The sequence below is a fragment of the Lynx rufus genome, unplaced genomic scaffold (genome assembly GCF_022079265.1).
Source record: "Lynx rufus isolate CCGP_SWC_20201006 ecotype Redwood Valley unplaced genomic scaffold, mLynRuf1.p SCAF_7, whole genome shotgun sequence".
NCBI lineage: Eukaryota > Metazoa > Chordata > Mammalia > Carnivora > Felidae > Lynx > Lynx rufus.
Window position 1 is genome coordinate 115,644,571 of NW_025814889.1, and position 18,590 is coordinate 115,663,160.

General features: G+C 42.8%; 1 protein-coding gene across 1 annotated transcript in view; it reads left to right on the plus strand.

The window, feature by feature from the left end:
- The window catches only part of PLXNC1 (plexin C1), a 149,726-nt gene that overhangs the window by 72,646 nt on the left and 58,490 nt on the right, over window positions 1–18,590 (plus strand). The window contains 5 exon segments of the mRNA XM_047065087.1: window positions 563–665; window positions 807–908; window positions 11,656–11,795; window positions 14,735–14,914; window positions 17,293–17,380. Of these exon segments, the coding sequence (XP_046921043.1) occupies window positions 563–665; window positions 807–908; window positions 11,656–11,795; window positions 14,735–14,914; window positions 17,293–17,380 (613 nt within the window).

An 18,590-nucleotide genomic window follows, 5' to 3' on the forward strand; every position in this document is an offset into this window, starting at 1 on the left:
TTTTCAAGTCCTCTACTGTTATCCTCACATGATAGATTATTTGATGAGTAGACACAGTTCTTCCTTAATTTGGTTAAAAAGCCAACACTGGCACCCCATTCCCTCCGCTTGCCAGGTGACACTTTTGGTCTCGCACCTTCCAGGCAGTGGGGGTGTTAGTTACAGCTCTAGGGAGTGAGGGCAGGGCGGGGAAGGTGAGTCTCCAGAGGGGAAACTTACCTGAGGGCAGACAAATAGCAGAACTGGATTCAGAAACAGAGCCAGTGGGTTCCTGTTATCCACCAGCACAGCAGGTGACCCTGGCTTCAGGTTTCCATGGCAACACCCCCAAAGGTGTCATGACAGTCCATCAGCCCTGAGGGCTGCCCAGAGCAGGGCACAAAGTCGGTGCTCTATCCTCAAAGGACTGTCCTCCCTCCCCTGGGTTCATCCTACTCTGTCCAGGGATTTTTTCTTCTTCTTTCTTCTTTTAAATGCTTGCACCCTGCATCACGGAGGGAAATTCTAGGGCATGAACATTTTCCTAAAGATTTGGAATTAAGTTGGTTTTCCGTGTTGCCAGATGCCCAGCGTGTATTGGAACTGACTGTGCTTGGTGTAAAAGTGAGAGAAAGTGTATCCACCCCTTCACAGCTTGTGACCCATCTGATTACAAGACAAACCAGGTAAAGTGCCATTTTTGGTATTACAAGGTTGAACCAGAAATAAGTGTTTGTGACCGCCCAGTCCCAGTCTGTCTTTTGTGTTTGTTTCAAACTCTAAATTTCCCATCTGTTTGGATGTTGAAGGGATGTTCTTCATTTCAGGAACACTGTCAAGTTGCTGTTGAGAAACGGGCACCATCCAAGACTGCGGGAGGAGGAAGGTTCACCGAGAATAGGAGTAGTAGAGCCAACCCGGGCTTGCAGGTCAGACCCTAGTTTTGTGCTGATCATGGGGGAAAAAAATCCCCTTTAGATGACAATAACAACTCCCCACTGCTCTGGGTTCCTTTTAAAAATTCCCTGTTTGACTTTCTACAAAAATTCCCTTTTCTACTTTTGATTTTTAACCAAGTTTCCCTTAATTGGCTCAATACATCAAAGGCTGCACACTCACATAAAAGAAATTAAAATTCTATAATTATGAAAAATGATATTGTTCCAGGAGGAGTGAAATTTTAAAGGTGACTTTGTGGCTCACTCAGGAGGAGTTAGAAGGAAGCATATAACACATAGCACTGAGGGGACTCCTATTCGAACCACGTATTACAATTGTATTCCTGGGGGTTATGTGGGGTGAGGGGAGTCTACGCAAAGTACACAAACTAACCTCATTCAGATTGCCCATCTTTACGTTATAGAGATGATCTAACCCAGAGTTAATAGTGCCAAAACAAAGAGTTGTTGCCATATGTGTGTGTATACATATATATGTATGTATCAACCATATATATATATATATCCATACATCCATATGTACATACATATATACACACACCCACATCTCCCCCCATTTCCCCCTGAATTTTTTTCATGGAAAGATATTTTCCATGAAGTTTCCTTGGAAATTCCTCTTATTTTCATCATAGTAAATCACCAGGTTCCACCAACAGACATGTTTGGGAAAAAAAGGACATGACCATGTAAACGTTTCTGGGCAGAAAATAGCGGCCATGCTTAGAATGACTGGCTTCAGTGAGTTGACAGAAGTTAATTGAGCATGTGCTATGTGGTGACAAACAAGAAAGGGTAAGTTGTCGATCTTGTTAATCGGGAGGTCTAGCAGGAGCAGACAAATTAAAAACAACATTTCTTTTTCTAAAAAAGTCTTGGTTTTCTATTTCATGACTAATCTGTGGCTTCGATGTATCCATTTGCTGTTATTTAAGGTCAAGTGCCAATATAGATAAGTAGCACATTTTTCATCGCTACCGAAAAGTTGATGGTAACTTTAGGTGAATAACTAACAGGCAGAGGGAACGTGAATCATGATGTATTATGAAGTTAATTAAAGGCATTAGAAAGGCTCGGTGTGCCAATATCTCCAGATTTGAAAAGTCTTTGAGGTTTTATTAAGGGGTGGGCTTCTCATCTCTTACCATTGGCTTATAAAACAAAGGCGTAGTGACAGGTATTTGGATCAAGGAGGCGGTGACTTATTTAAAAAATTAAATTTATCCTTTGTTGTCATTTTAGTTGGGTTTTTTTTTTTTTTCGATTTTAGTAAAGCACACCTAACACAGTTTACATCTTTGCCACCTTTTTTTTTTTTTTTTTTTTGACGTTTATTTATTTTTGAGACAGAGAAAGAGCATGAACAGGGAGGAGCAGAGAGAGAGGGAGACACAGAATCTGAAGCAGGCTCCAGGCTCTGAGCTGTCAGCACAGAGCCCGACACGGGGCTTGAACTCATGGACCGTGAGATCATGACCTGAGCCAAAGTTGGACGCTTAACCGACCGAGCCACCCAGGCGCCCCCCATCTTTGCCACTTTTAAGCGTACAGCTCAGTAGTGTTAAATACCTTCACACAGTTGTGCGACCATCACCACCAACCATCCCCAGAACATATTTCATCTTGCAAAACTGAAACCTCATACCCATTAAAAAACAACTTCCCGTTTTCTCTTCCCCCACCCCCAGCCCCTGGCAACCACCATTCTACTTCCTCTCTCTATGAATTTGATTACACTAGGGACTTCATGTAAGCAGAATCATACAGGATTTTTCTTTTGGTCGTTGGCTTATTTCATTTAACATAATGTCTTCCAGGTTCATCCATATCAGCATGGGTCAGAATTTCCTTATTTTTAAGGCTGAAAAATATTCCACTGTGTGTGTATAGTACATTTTGTTTTTCCATTCATCTGTGGATGGACACTTGGGTTGCCTCTATCTTTTGGCTATTGTAAATAATGCTGCAATAAACATAGGTGTACAAATATCTCTTGAAGGCTGTTTTCAATTCTTCTGGGTATATATCCAAAAGGGGAATTGCTGAATCATAAGGTAATTCTATTTTTAATTTTGGAGGGGAATGCCATGCAGTTTTTCATAGTAGTCTGCCATTTTAGATTCCCACCAACAGTGTGCAAGCATTCCAATTTCTCCAAATCCTCTCAGCTCTTGTTATTTTTGTGTTACTGTTGTTGTTGTTTTAATGGTAGCCATTATAAGTGGATATAAGGTGGTATTTCATTGTGGTTTTGATTTGTATTCCCTAAAGATTAGTGATGTTGAGCATCTTACAATGTGCTTGTTGGCCATCTGTGTATCTTCTTTGGAGAAACGTCTATTCAGGTCCTTTGCCCATTTTTTAATCAGGTGGCTTGTTTTTTGTTGTTGTTATTGAGTTATAGGAGTTCTTTATATATTCTGGATATCAACATCTTGTCAGACACATGACTTGCAAATATTTTCTCCCATTCCATAGGTTGCCTTTTCACTCTGTTGATAGTATCCTTTGATGCACAGAAGTTCTTAATTTTGATGAAGTCCAGTTTATCTCTCTCTTTTTTTTTAATCTGTGCTTTCGGTGTCCCATCCAAGAAACCATTGCCAAATCCATTGTCATGAAGCTTTTCTCCCATATTTTCCTCTAAGAGTTTTATAGGTTTTTGGTGGGGTTTTTTTTTGATGTTTATTTATTTTGAGAAAGAAAGGGCAGGGGAGGTGCAGAGGCAGAGGGAGAGAGAATCTCAAGCAGACTCCATGCCCGGTGCAGAGTCCAACGTGGGGTTTGATCCCACCAACCATGAGATCACAAGCTGAGCCAAAACCCAGAGTTGGACAATCAACCGACTGGGCCACCCAGGAGCCCCAAGAGTTGTATAGTTTTAATTCTTACATTTAGGTGTTTGATACATTTTGAGTTAATTTTCATATATGGCATAAGGTAAAGGTCCAACTTCATTCTTTCCCATGTGGATATCCAGTTCTCCCAACACCATTTGTTGAAAAGACTGTCCTTTTCCTATTTAATGGTCTTGGCTCCCTTATCAAAAACCGTTTGGCCAGATATGCAAGGGTTTCCTTCTGGGCTATCTGTTCTGTTCCACTAGTCTGTAGGTCTGTCTTTATGCCCGTGTCACACTGTTTTGATTACTGTAGCTTTGTAATAAGTTTTGAAACCAGAAAGTGTGAGTCTTCCAACTTTTCTTTTTTAAGACTCTTTGGGAAAAAATTAAACTTTTTATTTTGAGGGAATTGTAGATTCACATGTACTTGTATGAAAACAAGAGACACCCTCGATATCTTTTGCCCACTTTCCCCCAATAGTAACATCTTGCAAAACCCATAACACAATATCACAACCAGGATATTGACAGTGACAACAGTCAAGGGACAGAACAGCTCTATCACCACACTCCCTTCCCTCCTCCCTCCCACTCCCCCTTTCCGATCCCTGGCATCTACTAATCTGTTCTCCATTTCTATAATTTTATCATTTCAAGGAGTCTATTTAAATGGAATCATCCAAAATGAGTCCTTTTGGGATTGGCCTTTTTAACGCAACATAATTCTCTGGAAATTCATCCAAGTTCTTTTATGGGTCAATAGTGTGTTCCTTTTTATTGCTGAGTGGCGATCCAGGCAATGACTTTTAAAATTTCTTTTATGTTATAAAAAAAGTCACTGCATCCTGGTTTCCTGCATTGTGTCTCCCCATTCCTTTTGACCTTTGACACCATGTGGTTAAAGGAACTGGCTGAAAATAACCAAAAGCCCAGGCAATGTCTTTAGTGCTGCTGTGTGAATGACCCTTCTTTCTTTGGAGAAAGGTATTTTGTTGATCCTGGAATGGTTTTTTTTTAACATGTGGCTTCGAACAGAATCTTCTCGATTTGGGTTCATAGGGAATGGAGTAGTATTGATCGCAGGAGGGATTTCTCATGCTCGGGCATACACCAGTGTCGTTCCTTGTCACGTGGATATGTAAATCTGCGTTTCCAGTTCGGGTCTTGTGTTGGCCTCAAATGAAGTGCTGAACACTCTTCCTAGCAGAGGAGCCACTGAGAACTTTCTCTCAATGCATCTTCCCACATCACCTATGTATCGAGTGCTTCCTGTTTGCCAGGCACTGGAGACAGGAGATGTGAATGGTGCAGACACGACCTTAGGCTTCATGATGCTGAGCTGGGATTGGCTCTTGCTACACATGTGTATTGAGCACCCAGTAGACACCATTATATTGAGCTTCACGGGTACAAAGAGGAGGACGCAGACGAATCAAACACATGTGTCTCTGTCAATCTCAAGAATCTTATACATAAGTACACAAGTAAGAATATAAGATAAAAAAAAAAGTACTAACATAGGAGAAGTACCAGAAAGTACACAAACCCGGAGAGGCTCTCTGTGCCTGCAGACTTGTCTTAGTCATTCCTGTTTATTTAAGCCCAATGCCTGGCAGCTAAAAACACTTAATCAGTGTGGTTGGTTAGGGCTTTGATTGATGGATGGATTGATAGACAGAGATGGCATTTCAGCCAACCGTTGAGGGACGAGACACATGAAAACAGAGGAGTGGGTGTTCTAAGCAGAGGGGCCAGCATAGGCAAAAGTATAGTGGGTTGCCAGAAAATTCCAGGGCATCTATTATAGGAGACCCCACGTAATTGAATTGCCTGGAACAGAAGGATGCAGGAACCTGTGGGACACAAGACCTAAAAGACCCCGTGGCCTGAATCTCTGGGGTCTTCCACACCAGGCATAGGAGTTTTGGTTTTGTTCTTCAGCAGCAGTAGGGTGCTACTTGAGACATTTGTCTTTTAATGTATGCATTTGCTCGTCCAAGGACACAGTATTTAGGACATGGGGTTCCTGGTGTGATCACGGTTTGGGCCTGCTGCCCTCACAGTGTCACGACTGTATCCTCAGTCTCTTCACCTGACCTACCCATACGTGCTGTCATTTATCGGGAGGGGCTGCATTAAGGAAAGGTACCACCAAAAGAGGGAAATGAACTCAAAACCCTGGGTTTGCCCTTTGGATGAGAAGTATTTTCGGCTCTGAAGGCTGGTCTGTCTCAGACGGTTGGCCCTGTCGCCCGGCACTCACCTCTTTTCCTTCCTTTTCTTAAACAGTCTTCTATCTGGTGCCTCCACCTGCTGTGAGAAGAGGTGGCTGCCCTCTCTTTCCTGTTCTCAGAGAAAGGATGTGAAGATCGATGATACGGTGTGGCTGTAATATGTGTTATTCCTTGCAGTGTGCTTGTCTCTCTAGGGTGGAAATATGCCCTACGAAGCCACGTCTCCTGTTCTTGGGGGATTTACGTTCACGTGGTTCTTACTTTTTCTTCCTTGTACCACCTCTTCTTATCCTCCTCCACCTCTGAATGTGAGTTTTAATTTCTCACAGGTAATCCACACTGACTCTTGCAGAGACCTTGCCTCTAAAAGTGAAATTAAGTTTAATATAGACCTTGTGGAGTAGCTTCTATGGGCGTAGCACGTGCGAGGCGCTGTGGGATTCACTTGCAATTGTTCATGTACCCGTGCGTTTAAAATGTGGTTGTTGAGGGGCACCTGGGTGGTTCAGTCGGTTGAGCGTCTGACTTCGGCTCAGGTCACGATCTCACAGCTCGGGAGTTCGAGCCCCACATGGGGCTCTGTGCTGACAGCTCAGAGCCTGGAGCCTGCTTCGGATTCTGTGTCTCTCTCTCTCCCCTCCTCCGCTCGAGCTCTGTCTCTCTCTCTGTCTGTCTCTTGCTTTCACTCAAAAATAAATAAAACATAAAAAACCTTTTTTTAATAAAATGTGTTTATTGATCACCTATGTGCTAGACAAGTGATCACAATGTGTGTCCTCAAGGAGCTTACACTGTAGAACTTCTAATATTTTGGAGGAAGGAAAATTCATTTTCATGAAGCAGTTGAGTGCGTATGTACATCAGAAGAAGATGTAAGAAGGAGTTCCAGAACGTACTAAATTAAATAGTGGTGGCCTGTATTTGTTGAGCCGATGCTATATCCTGAGCTCAGAATATCTGTTTCTGTAAGCCTCACAATGGACCTATTTTTTTCCCATTTTATAGATGAAGAAATGTTGGCTTATAGAGGGTAAGTAGGTAGTAAATAATAGGCAAGAGATTTGAACCCAGGCAGTCTGACTCCAGAGCCCCCGGCTTTAACCACTACTCTCCATTGTATGACCTCAATTGAATATAAACAAGTATTAAATGATGTCGTATTGATGGAAAAGGTCAATCTGGAAGGGAGAAAATTAACATTGGCTTCTCTTGGCATCGGTGGTGCCGACATGGGTGGGGCGACCGGCTATGAAGGCAGTGTATTAGTATCGAAGCCTCCAGAGGGGAGGGGAGGTCAGGGTGTGGTCAGAGTGGAGGATTCAGACCCAGGCCAGGCTGGTATCGTCTCCAGGACGGGGAGAGGAGAAGAGGCTCAAGATGGGAAACTGAGGCCCAAGAACCACGTGCTGACTGGAAACTCAGCAGAGGGGTGGATTTGGAGTGGCTGAGCCTAATTCGCAGTCAGGGGTCTCTGTGGAGGGGAGGAGTTACCTGCCCTGGTCTTGGAGTCCCGGTCACCCAGCCCAGTTCTGCGTTGCCACATTCAAAAAGTTCAGTGGCCAAGAGTGACGCCTTTGTGGAGTGGCCTTGGCGGCCCCACCTCAGGGTCCCCGGGTCAGAGAAATGAGCCTTGATCTCTCAGCACAGGACCTTCACAAGGGCCATCTCAGTTGCCGTTCTGACCCTTGGTCCTTCCTGGGACCAACTGGAGGTTACGTCCCAAGTTTCCTGGGGCCTCTACTGGGGACCCCATGAAGGAGCGTTCACCTGGGGGCCGAGCAAAGCAGACAGAGGACCATGTTGTTCTATCTAGTGCTCTAATTTTTCTTTGGTGGCGTTGGATTTTCTTTCCATGTCTCACCTCCTTTTATACTTTGCCCATCACCGCTGCCGGTCACTGCTCTTTTCAATTTATACATTTCATGAATACATTACTTCCATCCTTCTCAGTCATTAATAAAGATGTTAAATAATTCCGAACCAAATATTCACCCCTGTAGGGCCCTACAGGACACTTTCCTTTAATTAGTTGTGCTACCTTTCATCTCTCTAATGTCCTTTGGTTTCAGATTTCCAGCTGGTTTTGAATCCATGTGACTTTTTATGCGGTCCTGTTTGAACTAATTTCACCAGTGAAACTCTGAGAGACGTTTTACTGAGTGTCGATTCAGGTCCAGGCCTACAGAGAGCTTTGCTATATTCAGATTTTTTTTTTTTAAACAGATTAATAGAGTACAATTTGGTCTTAATAAACTGAGCCTTCCTAATGCACCTCTTTCCCATATTCTTTTCAATCATAGCAGTATTTTCTCCATTAATGTCATGGTAATTTGAATTGTGTTGACGTCAGACTTCACAAAAAAAGTACTCTTACTGTCAGAAGCAATCCTCTTAGACCTTTTCAGAAATAACTATTTCTTAGTGGTTGTGCTGTTTCCAATATCTTAGAATGACTTTGTTTTCAAAAAATAAAAATAGCCGGGTATTCTGTAACCAGTTTCTAATGTGCTCTCATATACAAAATAGGGAGTGATCTAAACTCATGAGCGACCAGGTTCGTAGGACCTTATTAAATAATTTACAGTTGGGCAGCCATTTAGAAATAACTCTTATGTCTTTAAAATGTAGCTGACAGGAAGTAGACTATTCTGAGGTTAATCGCTGGACAACACAGGTTGTGAAGGTTGCTGTCAGAGGCATTTTGATTTGACATATGGAAATTCTTGGACCTAAGATGAGGGCAGGATCTCACTGTAAGGCTTTAAGGAAGTGTCTTTTCGGATCAAACTAGATTGTGTTTTTAAATTAACCCCTTCTGTGTGTCAGCTCCTGGGCCCGCTGCTTCACGCCAGGCTGTGAAATTAACTCTTGATTAAAATACAAAATAGATCTACAGTAAGCGTGTGAAACATTTGTCGGGAGATCATTCTTTGCCTTCTGTCTGTAGAGGATTTTCAAAAACCTTTAGTAGTAAAAATAGAAAATGTTATATTTCTAAGAATTGTTGCAGGCATACAGGACAGCCATATAGCTACCCTCTCGTTTTCTTTTTTTCCTTGTACACCTGCACAGTTGATTTGATGAGGTCCTCTTGGTGGCTCTTTAACTCACTTATTAACATTAAGAGAGGTTCTCCAAGCAAACAAAGGACAACTAATCGGACCCTCTTTGCAAATAGACTGGAAGCATCGGCTTTCAAGAGACAGACCGGGCTGGATTTCATCGTAGACAGCCAATGGAAACTTCTCTAAACAATAAGGTTTAAAAATAAAATCCTTTTGAAGTAGCAGGGCTGTCTCTACTCAGGGAGAAATAAGAAGTTAATAAGGCAACGTGGTGGGTCTTCTGATGGTGTTTACAGAACCATTTAAGGAGCAAAATATAACCCCCTGAAAATATTTTTTACATTAGTTATAAGGCTCTTTTTATCCTCTCCTGAGAGTAGAGAAGTAGCATTTACTTGGGGGTGTTCGAACATCTTGCTTGAGGAGATATCACAGTAGAAACACAGGAATCCAGAAGGGCTGTCCGGAAAGAAACGTGGGGCTCTCGGCCGACTTGGATGTGTATGTGAGTCTTCGTTGGGATTCACATAAAACAAAACGAAACACAGTCCCATCTTGCCTCCTTAAGAAGGGCAGTGGACTTGTACTGTGCAAGGGTTGGCACATTTTTTTCTACAAAGAGCCAGACAGTGAATGGTTTAGGCTTTGGGAGCCCCGCGGCCCCTGCCACAACTATTCTGTGCCTGTAGTGTGAATGCAGCCGCAGGCAGTACGTAAATGAACAGGTGTGGCTGTGATCCAGAAAAACTTTCTTTGTGGACACTAATATCAGAATTCATGTATTCTCACATGTCATGGAACATTATTACTTCTTTGACATTTTTTTCACGGGCCATCCGAAGGCAGGCGATGGACTGGATTTGGCTTGCTACAGGCAAACACCTAGCACTGTTCTAGGGACCCTGTACGTGTTCAATAAATACTTGTTCACTTAGCTGTCACCATGTCAGAGCGAAGAGTAAGCCTTCTGCTATATAGCACACACTTGACATTTGCAAGGGATTTATCTTGAAGTCTTTGCTAATCCCCCCATTCCAAGTACCACTCGTGCAGATAATTTCCCCCATAAAAGGCAGTCAAGTATAACAGAATAATTAAAGTGACCCTTTCAGACCCTTCATGATTCTATAAATATGGGACTAAAGTCCTCTACTAAGTGATTAAAATAAATTCTGCCACCGAAATCAATTCTCTGTCACCTTACATCATGGCTGTGATGACATTAACGATGAATTTACCTCAACCTGCAGAACCAATCCATAGTGATAATGAGCGATGGTGACCGCTCTACCATATAGCACGTGTGTTTGCCGAGGAACAGAATAAAACGTCCCTCGCAGCAGAAGGGGCAGCCCAAACAGCCCGGCAAGTCCATCATGATGAGCATTACACATATAAAGGAGCAGAGAATATGAGGCTGCTTCAAGAAGCAGGCGGTAGACAGGTGTTGGGCACAACTGATGCTCTCCCAGTGCCATAGTGGCTTCCTCCTAGATTTTAGCCTCTACGTGGCTACAGTTGGCATCTGTGGCTTAGCCAGATTTCACGTGATTATGCGTCTCTGGACTTGGGGGTTGTCTTCAAATGTCAAGAGTGTGACTATGAAATGCACTGGTGCTGAAGATCTGTATTTTATATTGGCCGGAGAGAATTTTTCTGTCCTGTTTTAGTCACCATATTATAGAAGAATACAGATGTGCTGGGGAGTGGTCTGTACAAAGAATAACAGAATGATCAAAATGAGAGATGGTGACATCTGGAGAAGAAAAGTGAAAGAAATCACGATTGTCTTGTCTTTGAAAGGAAAGTGATTCCTACCAGCAAATAAAGCCCCCCCCCACTCTTTTTAAGGAGAATTTAATCAGGCTTTGCAAGGAAAGAAGTAAGGTGCAAAAGTCTACATGATATGGGGCCTCAGGGAGCAGGTTATCGCATGGGAAATTTTCGTGATAAAGAAAGGCCTGATAAAGGTTATAATGGGTGCCGTGGAGAGGAAACTGTTGACCACAGTGGTTTGGCATCCAAGTACTTGGTATTAGGTGACTGAACAAGTTGATTTCTGGAGGTTTTCCCCTGCAGTATACCCCTTGATTCAAATAGCCTAACTGGGGGGAAAAAAAAAAAACTGAAAAAAAATAGACACTGCTTTCTTGGGAATTAAATTTATCCAGAATAACATTTCTTCCAGCTTAATGATAACTCTTGTTGGCCTATCATCAGTGGATTCCTTGTCTTTTTCTTCATTTTGTTATATTGTGAGCCTCCAGAGGCCGTGAGCATGTTTGAGACACCAGTGAGATCTCACTCTTCAGACAGAATGTCAGACTCTTCAACTGTATTTTCAACTGTCTTGTGAGACAAAGACTAATTGGTTTGACCTCATGCTGTCGCATGTTGAGAGACATGAATCTTCAGCACTCTTCCTTGAATTCATTGATTTCATTAAACACTGTCTGCTTGTGTTTGCAAAATGTCGTAATTTCCCAGTGATTTCTTCGAACTGCAGCGCGTAAACAGGTTTTTTGGAACAATGCCACTTCTTCGCTTTGATCTTGTGTGTTAATCTTTATTTCCAACAGGTCTTCTACGTTAAGTCCATCGAGCCACGGAAAATATCGACTTTAGGGAAAAGTAACGTGATCGTCACGGGAGCAAACTTTAGCCAGGCATCCAACATTACAATGATCCTGAAAGGAACCAGTACTTGTGATAAGGACGTGTGAGTTGAAATCATAGTAATTTATCCTTGGTAATATAGTAAAAAGCTTTCACTTACGCCAAAAGAGTATCGTTGTGATTATAATCTTTTCAAAGTATTGCCACGTGCCAAAGTGGGCAGTTCATCTACATATTTGTTATCACATAATTTTAATAAGTAGAATAATTTAAACACCACTTTGGAAGCTAACTGTGAGAAAATCTGTCCCCTCTAAGCCCCCAAAGCCTCAGAACCCACTAATTTCAGGATGTTGCCTCTTTGAGGTCTTGATTCATTTCCATTACCAGAATCAAGTATTTTGAGTAACAGACATCATCTTGAAGCTGATGCACCTAGAAAAATAGTTGCATACTTAGGAATCTGATGGAAAACTATGACAGCTCTTCCGATGTATTACCCAAAGCTGAAAAAAGAAACGTTCTGGCATGTTCTATTATTCCTTGTAGCCTTCTCTTTACTAGATTGGTCTCAGGCTCAACTAATAACTAAATGGAACATATATTAGTAGTTTAAAAAAAATACCAAACACCCCAACACAGATATCTGGTCAGTGTACCATTTGACCATCATTATTTCTATGACTTCTTTCCCCCTAACTTGTCCTTTCAACGAAACCTGGAAAGAGAAAAAAAAAAAATTTCCACATCTCACTGACACCCTTGTGCAAATCTTACCCCCAAAAGAGATGTAATAATAATAACACAACAGATAATTTGAGTTTTCTGCTTGCTAGCTTTTGTAAGTTTGGGTTGATTTGAAGTTAGAAGACATTGCAGTTTATATGAAGTAGAATACTGGGCTCATTCTCATCATGGGAATGCATCAAAGACAATCTGCTGAAGCATGGTGTTTTGGGTTTTAACTACTAAAACAGATTTGCACAGCATTTTAATCTGCCACACTTATTTACTGAATTTTCTGTTTTAATTCATTTGCTGCATATAACTGCCATCCTCTTCCCCTCCTAACAGTAAATTTAGGATGTCTGTCATCTTGATGGAGAAAGCTGTTCGTTGGTAGCTCCACTCTGTTTTGCCATTTACCAGAATTATCAAGCACACATTAGCGGCTGTATCTATGCGGCATAGGTGTTTTGGTACCGTTGATCCTGGCTAAATACCTTCCTGCGCAAATCTTTCATTTTGTGTTGAAATCTGTGAAGTTAGACACCTGTGTGTTCACTGAAAGGCAATCACCTTCACTGGCAAATAAGCCGGTTTTCAGAGCGTTTCCCTATTTTTGACTCTTTATGCTCTCATTTCAATTCCGAATGTGTCTTGAGATACTGCAGTTATTCAATTAAACGACTCAGAGACCTTTCTGCATGTAGCATTTCAGTAACCACATCAGAGTGGTGAACCCAAGTTCACAAGCAGTAAACATAATACCCGGTTAATCCTATATCTGAGTTCATGCCGTAATCCCACACTCCTTTAATATGGCATTTTTCAAATGCCTAATTATTCTGAAGGGAAAAATACGAGGATAATAGTGGAATGACCCCCATTTCCACCTCTCTCCTTCCAAAATTTATAAACAAGTTTGAATTTTAATGATTAGCCATTTTACGATGAATTTCCTAGAGCTTTGCTCTGAATATAAAGCTTAGGATGTAAATCTCACATAGTGTAAATGCACACTGACTCAGATGCTTTTTGAATTCGCCTTATGTTAGGATCTATTATTACTACTTAAAGGATATGTGCATTAATGTTAATAATCATGTGCATATCCTATAAGTAGTAACAGTAGATTCGCACGTAGCATAATCATGCTGAGAATTATTCAGCACAACCCAGTCTTAGTGATCTTTTGCTTTAGAGGGTCATTGTAGACATGATGTACTGAGGCAGTGCAGGTTACAGAGGGAATGTTGTAGAAGGCTCTGCTTTGACTCCCGAGGGGCATCAAGGGCATGCCCTGTGGATGTCAGGAGCACCCAGGATATTCCCAACTAATTTCTCCTCTAGACCTCCTTGGGAGGCAGCTCGGCTCTGGTGCTGATTGACCCTGAGATCCCTGCGCTCTTGGCATGGACTTTGGTCACGGGCACTCTGTTCTTAGAATGGCAGAATCCCCATCTCTGCCTGGGGCGGAGTTCTCCCCTTCTACCGTCTAACTGGGACTTCTTTTTTCTTAGCTTTTCCTTGTGGAAATTTCCAAGCATACCCAAGAGACAAGAGCGCGGTGAACCTCTCCGTACCCATCCTCCAGCTTCCAAACTTGCCAACATCTTGCCAGTCTGGTTTCATTTTTGGAGAGGAGGGGAGCATGGGTAGCTGGAGGTTTTTTGTTTGTTTTTTTTTTTTTTTTCAACGTTTATTTATTTTTGGGACAGAGAGAGACAGAGCATGAACGGGGGAGGGGCAGAGAGAGAGGGAGACACAGAATCGGAAACAGGCTCCAGGCTCCGAGCCATCAGCCCAGAGCCCGACGCGGGGCTCGAACTCATGGACCGCGAGATCGTGACCTGGCTGAAGTCGGATGCTTAACCGACTGCGCCACCCAGGCGCCCCGGGTAGCTGGAGGTTTTAAAAGCACCTCCCAGACACCATATCCCTTGACACATACCTACTTCAGTGTATGTCTCTCACAGATAAGGACCGTGCCATTCTCAAACCCAGCAACGTTAACAGGAAACCCTGCACAGTCCATGTTCCACTGATAGGACTTCTTAAGGGAACTGGTTACATCTCCTTTCCCCACTTCTAAGGGACATTTGCAAATAAAAACATACAAATGAAAAAAGAAAGAGGAACCCTGCCCCAGATGATCCCTACCGTGGTAAGTGGCCCCTGATGAACCCGCACTTACATGCGGCTGTTCTGATAGTTTGTGAACTGTTGCGGTTCAAGTAAAATTCGTACGCCGTCATGTTCGGCACACAACTGTGCTCCGTGTCTGTGTCACTTACGAGTTGTTTTTCTGCCCCTTTCTAGAATACAGGTCAGCCACGTGCTAAATGACACCCATATGAAATTCTCTCTACCGTCAAGCCGAAAAGAAATGAAGGATGTGTGTATCCAATTCGATGGCGGGAACTGTACATCTGTGGGACCCTTGTCATATATTGCTCTGCCTCACTGCTCCCTCATATATCCTGCCACCACCTGGATCAGGTGCTTTCTAGACTCCTGTCTTTCTGTCAGTGTGTTTAAAGGGGCCATGTGCGTAAAGATCATGGGTTTTCCACAAATAAATACAGAAATAATAGTCCTATCTAAATTCCTCTCCCGGAATTCCCCTTAGGATTTATTCCTAGAAACCAAACATATTCCTGACCAGCAGATTGCTTCCTACTGTCACCGTGAATACTGGGGGCACGTCCTGCTTTACTCTGAGCTGTGGCTGCCAGGAAACTCACGGCTAAAACGTTTGCTCGCACTCTGGTTTCTCTTTAGGTTGTATGATCTTTTGCCTTTCACAATGGTCTTTGAATTGTGGCATCCATTCTTAGCCTACCTTTCTGATACAAAGGTACCACGCCATGACACTGAGCTTCTCTCTTCCATCTTTCATTTCATAATGGTTTGGGTACACTGTTTTGAATTATTTGAGGAGATATCGGGAGCTATCGAAATGAAAAGCAGTATCTACATTTCGAAGATACTCCCTGAGAGAGATTGACATTCTAAAATAAACTCTTCCAGATGACTCCTATATATTAAAAAAGTAAAATAAAAACAGTCCTCTGACTCGTTGAATTTTAAATTCACATTCAGATTTGAAATATGACCCTGACAATAGTTTTCATAATAAGATATTTCACCAACACAGCATGAAACTAGTTTTCAAAGTACTGTCGAGATGAAACTATAGATAAACTTTTTTTTTTTTTTTAAAGAAAGAAAAAGTGCAGGAGAAAAACGCTTCTCGTATAGTATTGTTACTTAAGATTAAGTCAGAAGTGGATGTCAGGGTTGGTTTCTTCTGAGGCCTGTTCTCTTGGCTTGTGGAGACATGGTCACCTCCTTGTACCGTCACATGGTTTTCCCTCTGTGACTGTCTGTGTCCTAATCTCTTTTTATAAGGTCACCAGTCAGATTATTGGATTAGGGCCCACCCCCGTGATCTCATTTCATCTTAATTACCTCTCGAAAGAACCTATCTCCACATGCAGCCCCATTCCAAGGGACTAGGGGGTCAGGACGTCAACACTTGTGCCTCTGACAGTGGCACGAGAAAAATGGAAATTCCCCAACCAAGCCTCTAGCATTGCACTCCCTGCTCTGGGTCTAAATCCTTCCTATCAGTCAAAGCGAGCCTTGAGGTGACAGTCCCCACGCGCCTTGTGTGGTGTATCTAGTAGTTCAGTTAATCCTCACCGAAGGAATAGCCCCTTTAGCAGATGGGGAAACCGAGCATAGAGCATTCAAACAACCTGCCTGGGCTCCCAGGCCGTCTGGGTCCAGGCTGCGGTGTTCTGAACCACCAGTGTTCTGCTTTGCCATAAAATCAGGCTTCCTTATTATTTTTTAATTGAGGTATAGTCGACATATAACAGTAGCTTCAGATGCAAACATAGTGATTGTGTGAGGCTTCTTAATGTCCAGTCACCTGTGATATTCTGTGCCTGCGTCTCTGAGGTCTGCCTGGCCAAGAATGTGGCTCGGCAGTCTGGCCATTGGCAGAGCATGTTTTCTAGTAACGACGACAGGCTGGCATGAGGCCAACTCGACCCTTCCCCCCCCACCTTGTGACTGGAGGTTCAGGGCTTAATGTCTTCCTTCTGCCCTACAAAAATTGGCCTGCCCAGGCTCACCTCCCGGTCTTGTCATCCTGGGCCCGGCTGGCGAACAGAGCTGACCTTCCCAGGCTCCTGTCCCCTGGAATGACCTACATGAATGGGGGTGTGAGGGCAGCCGGAGCTGGGGACAGCTGTTTATTTCACATCTAATGACCACTTTGCTTATATGTGATTATGTGCTGAGAATATGTGAAATCATTTGGCTTGGTTTTGGAGAGAGGGAACGTAGCTGTTATTTATATGGTCTACCAAATGGGAATTTATAGTTTTAATGTCATTTATAATTTTACCTTGTCCAAAATGTTCCCTATCTCCCTAAATAAAGTATAATTGGTAGGTTGGGAGTTTGATTTTGAAAATTGTTAGATTGAAGGATCTTAATATAGATTAAACGGCAATCAAACAAAATTCTGTTTAGTGAAACCTTTTCAAGGTACAGCCGATGATCTGATTAGATGTGGCAACATGATATAATAAGACTCAAAATTCTGTTAAAGAATTTGGGCATTTTCCTAGAATTAAAACCAGATCTGACCTGAATTTTTATATTTATGTATCTTGAAAACTACGCATTTGTGGTCAGTGTCATTAAAAGATGTCTATAATCGTCCTGCATTTGAAATTAAAATGTATTACTTGGCTCTAAATATAACCGGGTTTAATGTGTGAATAAAATGATAGATTTGCTCATAAATGCAAAATTCCTGTATGTTTACTATGAAACTCCTATTGTTGCTTTTTTCTTTGCAGTGGTGGTCAAAATATAACCATCCTGGGCAGAAATTTTGACGTAATTGACAACTTAATCATTTCACATGAGTTAAAAGGAAACATAAATGTAAGTCTTCAGCTACCTTGTAATAATAGTAATTTTCAAGGATGATTTTGTTTTCATCACACTAACATCTACTGGGAAATATCTTTTATTTCTGTGCCTTTGTGATATTACAAGCTTTTTCCTGTTGGATGGTATACACCATCTGGGCCATAATGGAAATAATAAGACCCTCTCCTTGTGGTTGAGTATTTCCAATTGTGGCACAGAGGAGAGAGGAATGAGCCTGGGACGACAAGGCCTTCCATTTCCTCCACGTGGGCTTTGCAGGGAGGCAATTTAACACGACCACGTTTAGGACTGTGTGTGACCATGCCTTGTGAGGGGTGAAGGCGAGATATCTAGAAGAATAGCATTTTTGTGCAGACGTGGTGGCGGGGTTCCCATCGTACTGAGAAAGCTGTGGTTCGGAGGCCAAGTGACCTGCGTGAGCCCCCAGAAATCTTGTCATGTACTCCTGCTCCTGCCATTGTCTGGTTTGGTCCCGTTCCTTCGGACCTCGCCTCCTCTGACTTTGCATTTCCCCACACAGGGGGTCTGGTCTCTGGCCCTTGTCCAGTTCTCCCACCGCCACAAGTCACACACGGGCCTCGTCACACAAAATGATGGATTGCTCAGATCTAGGTTGGGGCCTCTGAGTGTACTTCTAATTTACTTCTCAGATGCTCTCTCCCACTTTCTCTCCTTCCTTAATGAGACATGTGAAGGTAGCAGCCTCTCCTGCCTGACCACTTCCTGCCACAGCTGGAAGGTCTGCCCACGGCCACAGACCTGGCCCTGTTTGCGACCAGTATGGGTTCAGGCCTAGGTGCAGATGGCCTTCCCGAGTCTTCCTTACGTCCCTGTCATACACGCATCCACGTCCTGACATAGCCAGAGCCAGTTCCGGGCCTTGCCTCGTATCTGATTCCGGGCCACGTCTCCGTGATGTGGACACACACACCATTTTTTTGTTTCATAATATTGCCAGAAGTGTGAACAACAGATCTAGGGCTGGAATTTGGAGAGGGGTTCAAGGGGAAGGGGGTTTTGTTTGTTCAGATCTTTGCATCAGATCTTCCCACCTATGGCCTCGTCCTACCCTCTCTTTTCTTTTTTTTTTTATTTTTTTCTTTTTTTTTTTTTCAACGTTTATTTATTTTTCGGACAGAGAGAGACAGAGCATGAACGGGGGAGGGGCAGAGAGAGAGGGAGACACAGAATCGGAAACAGG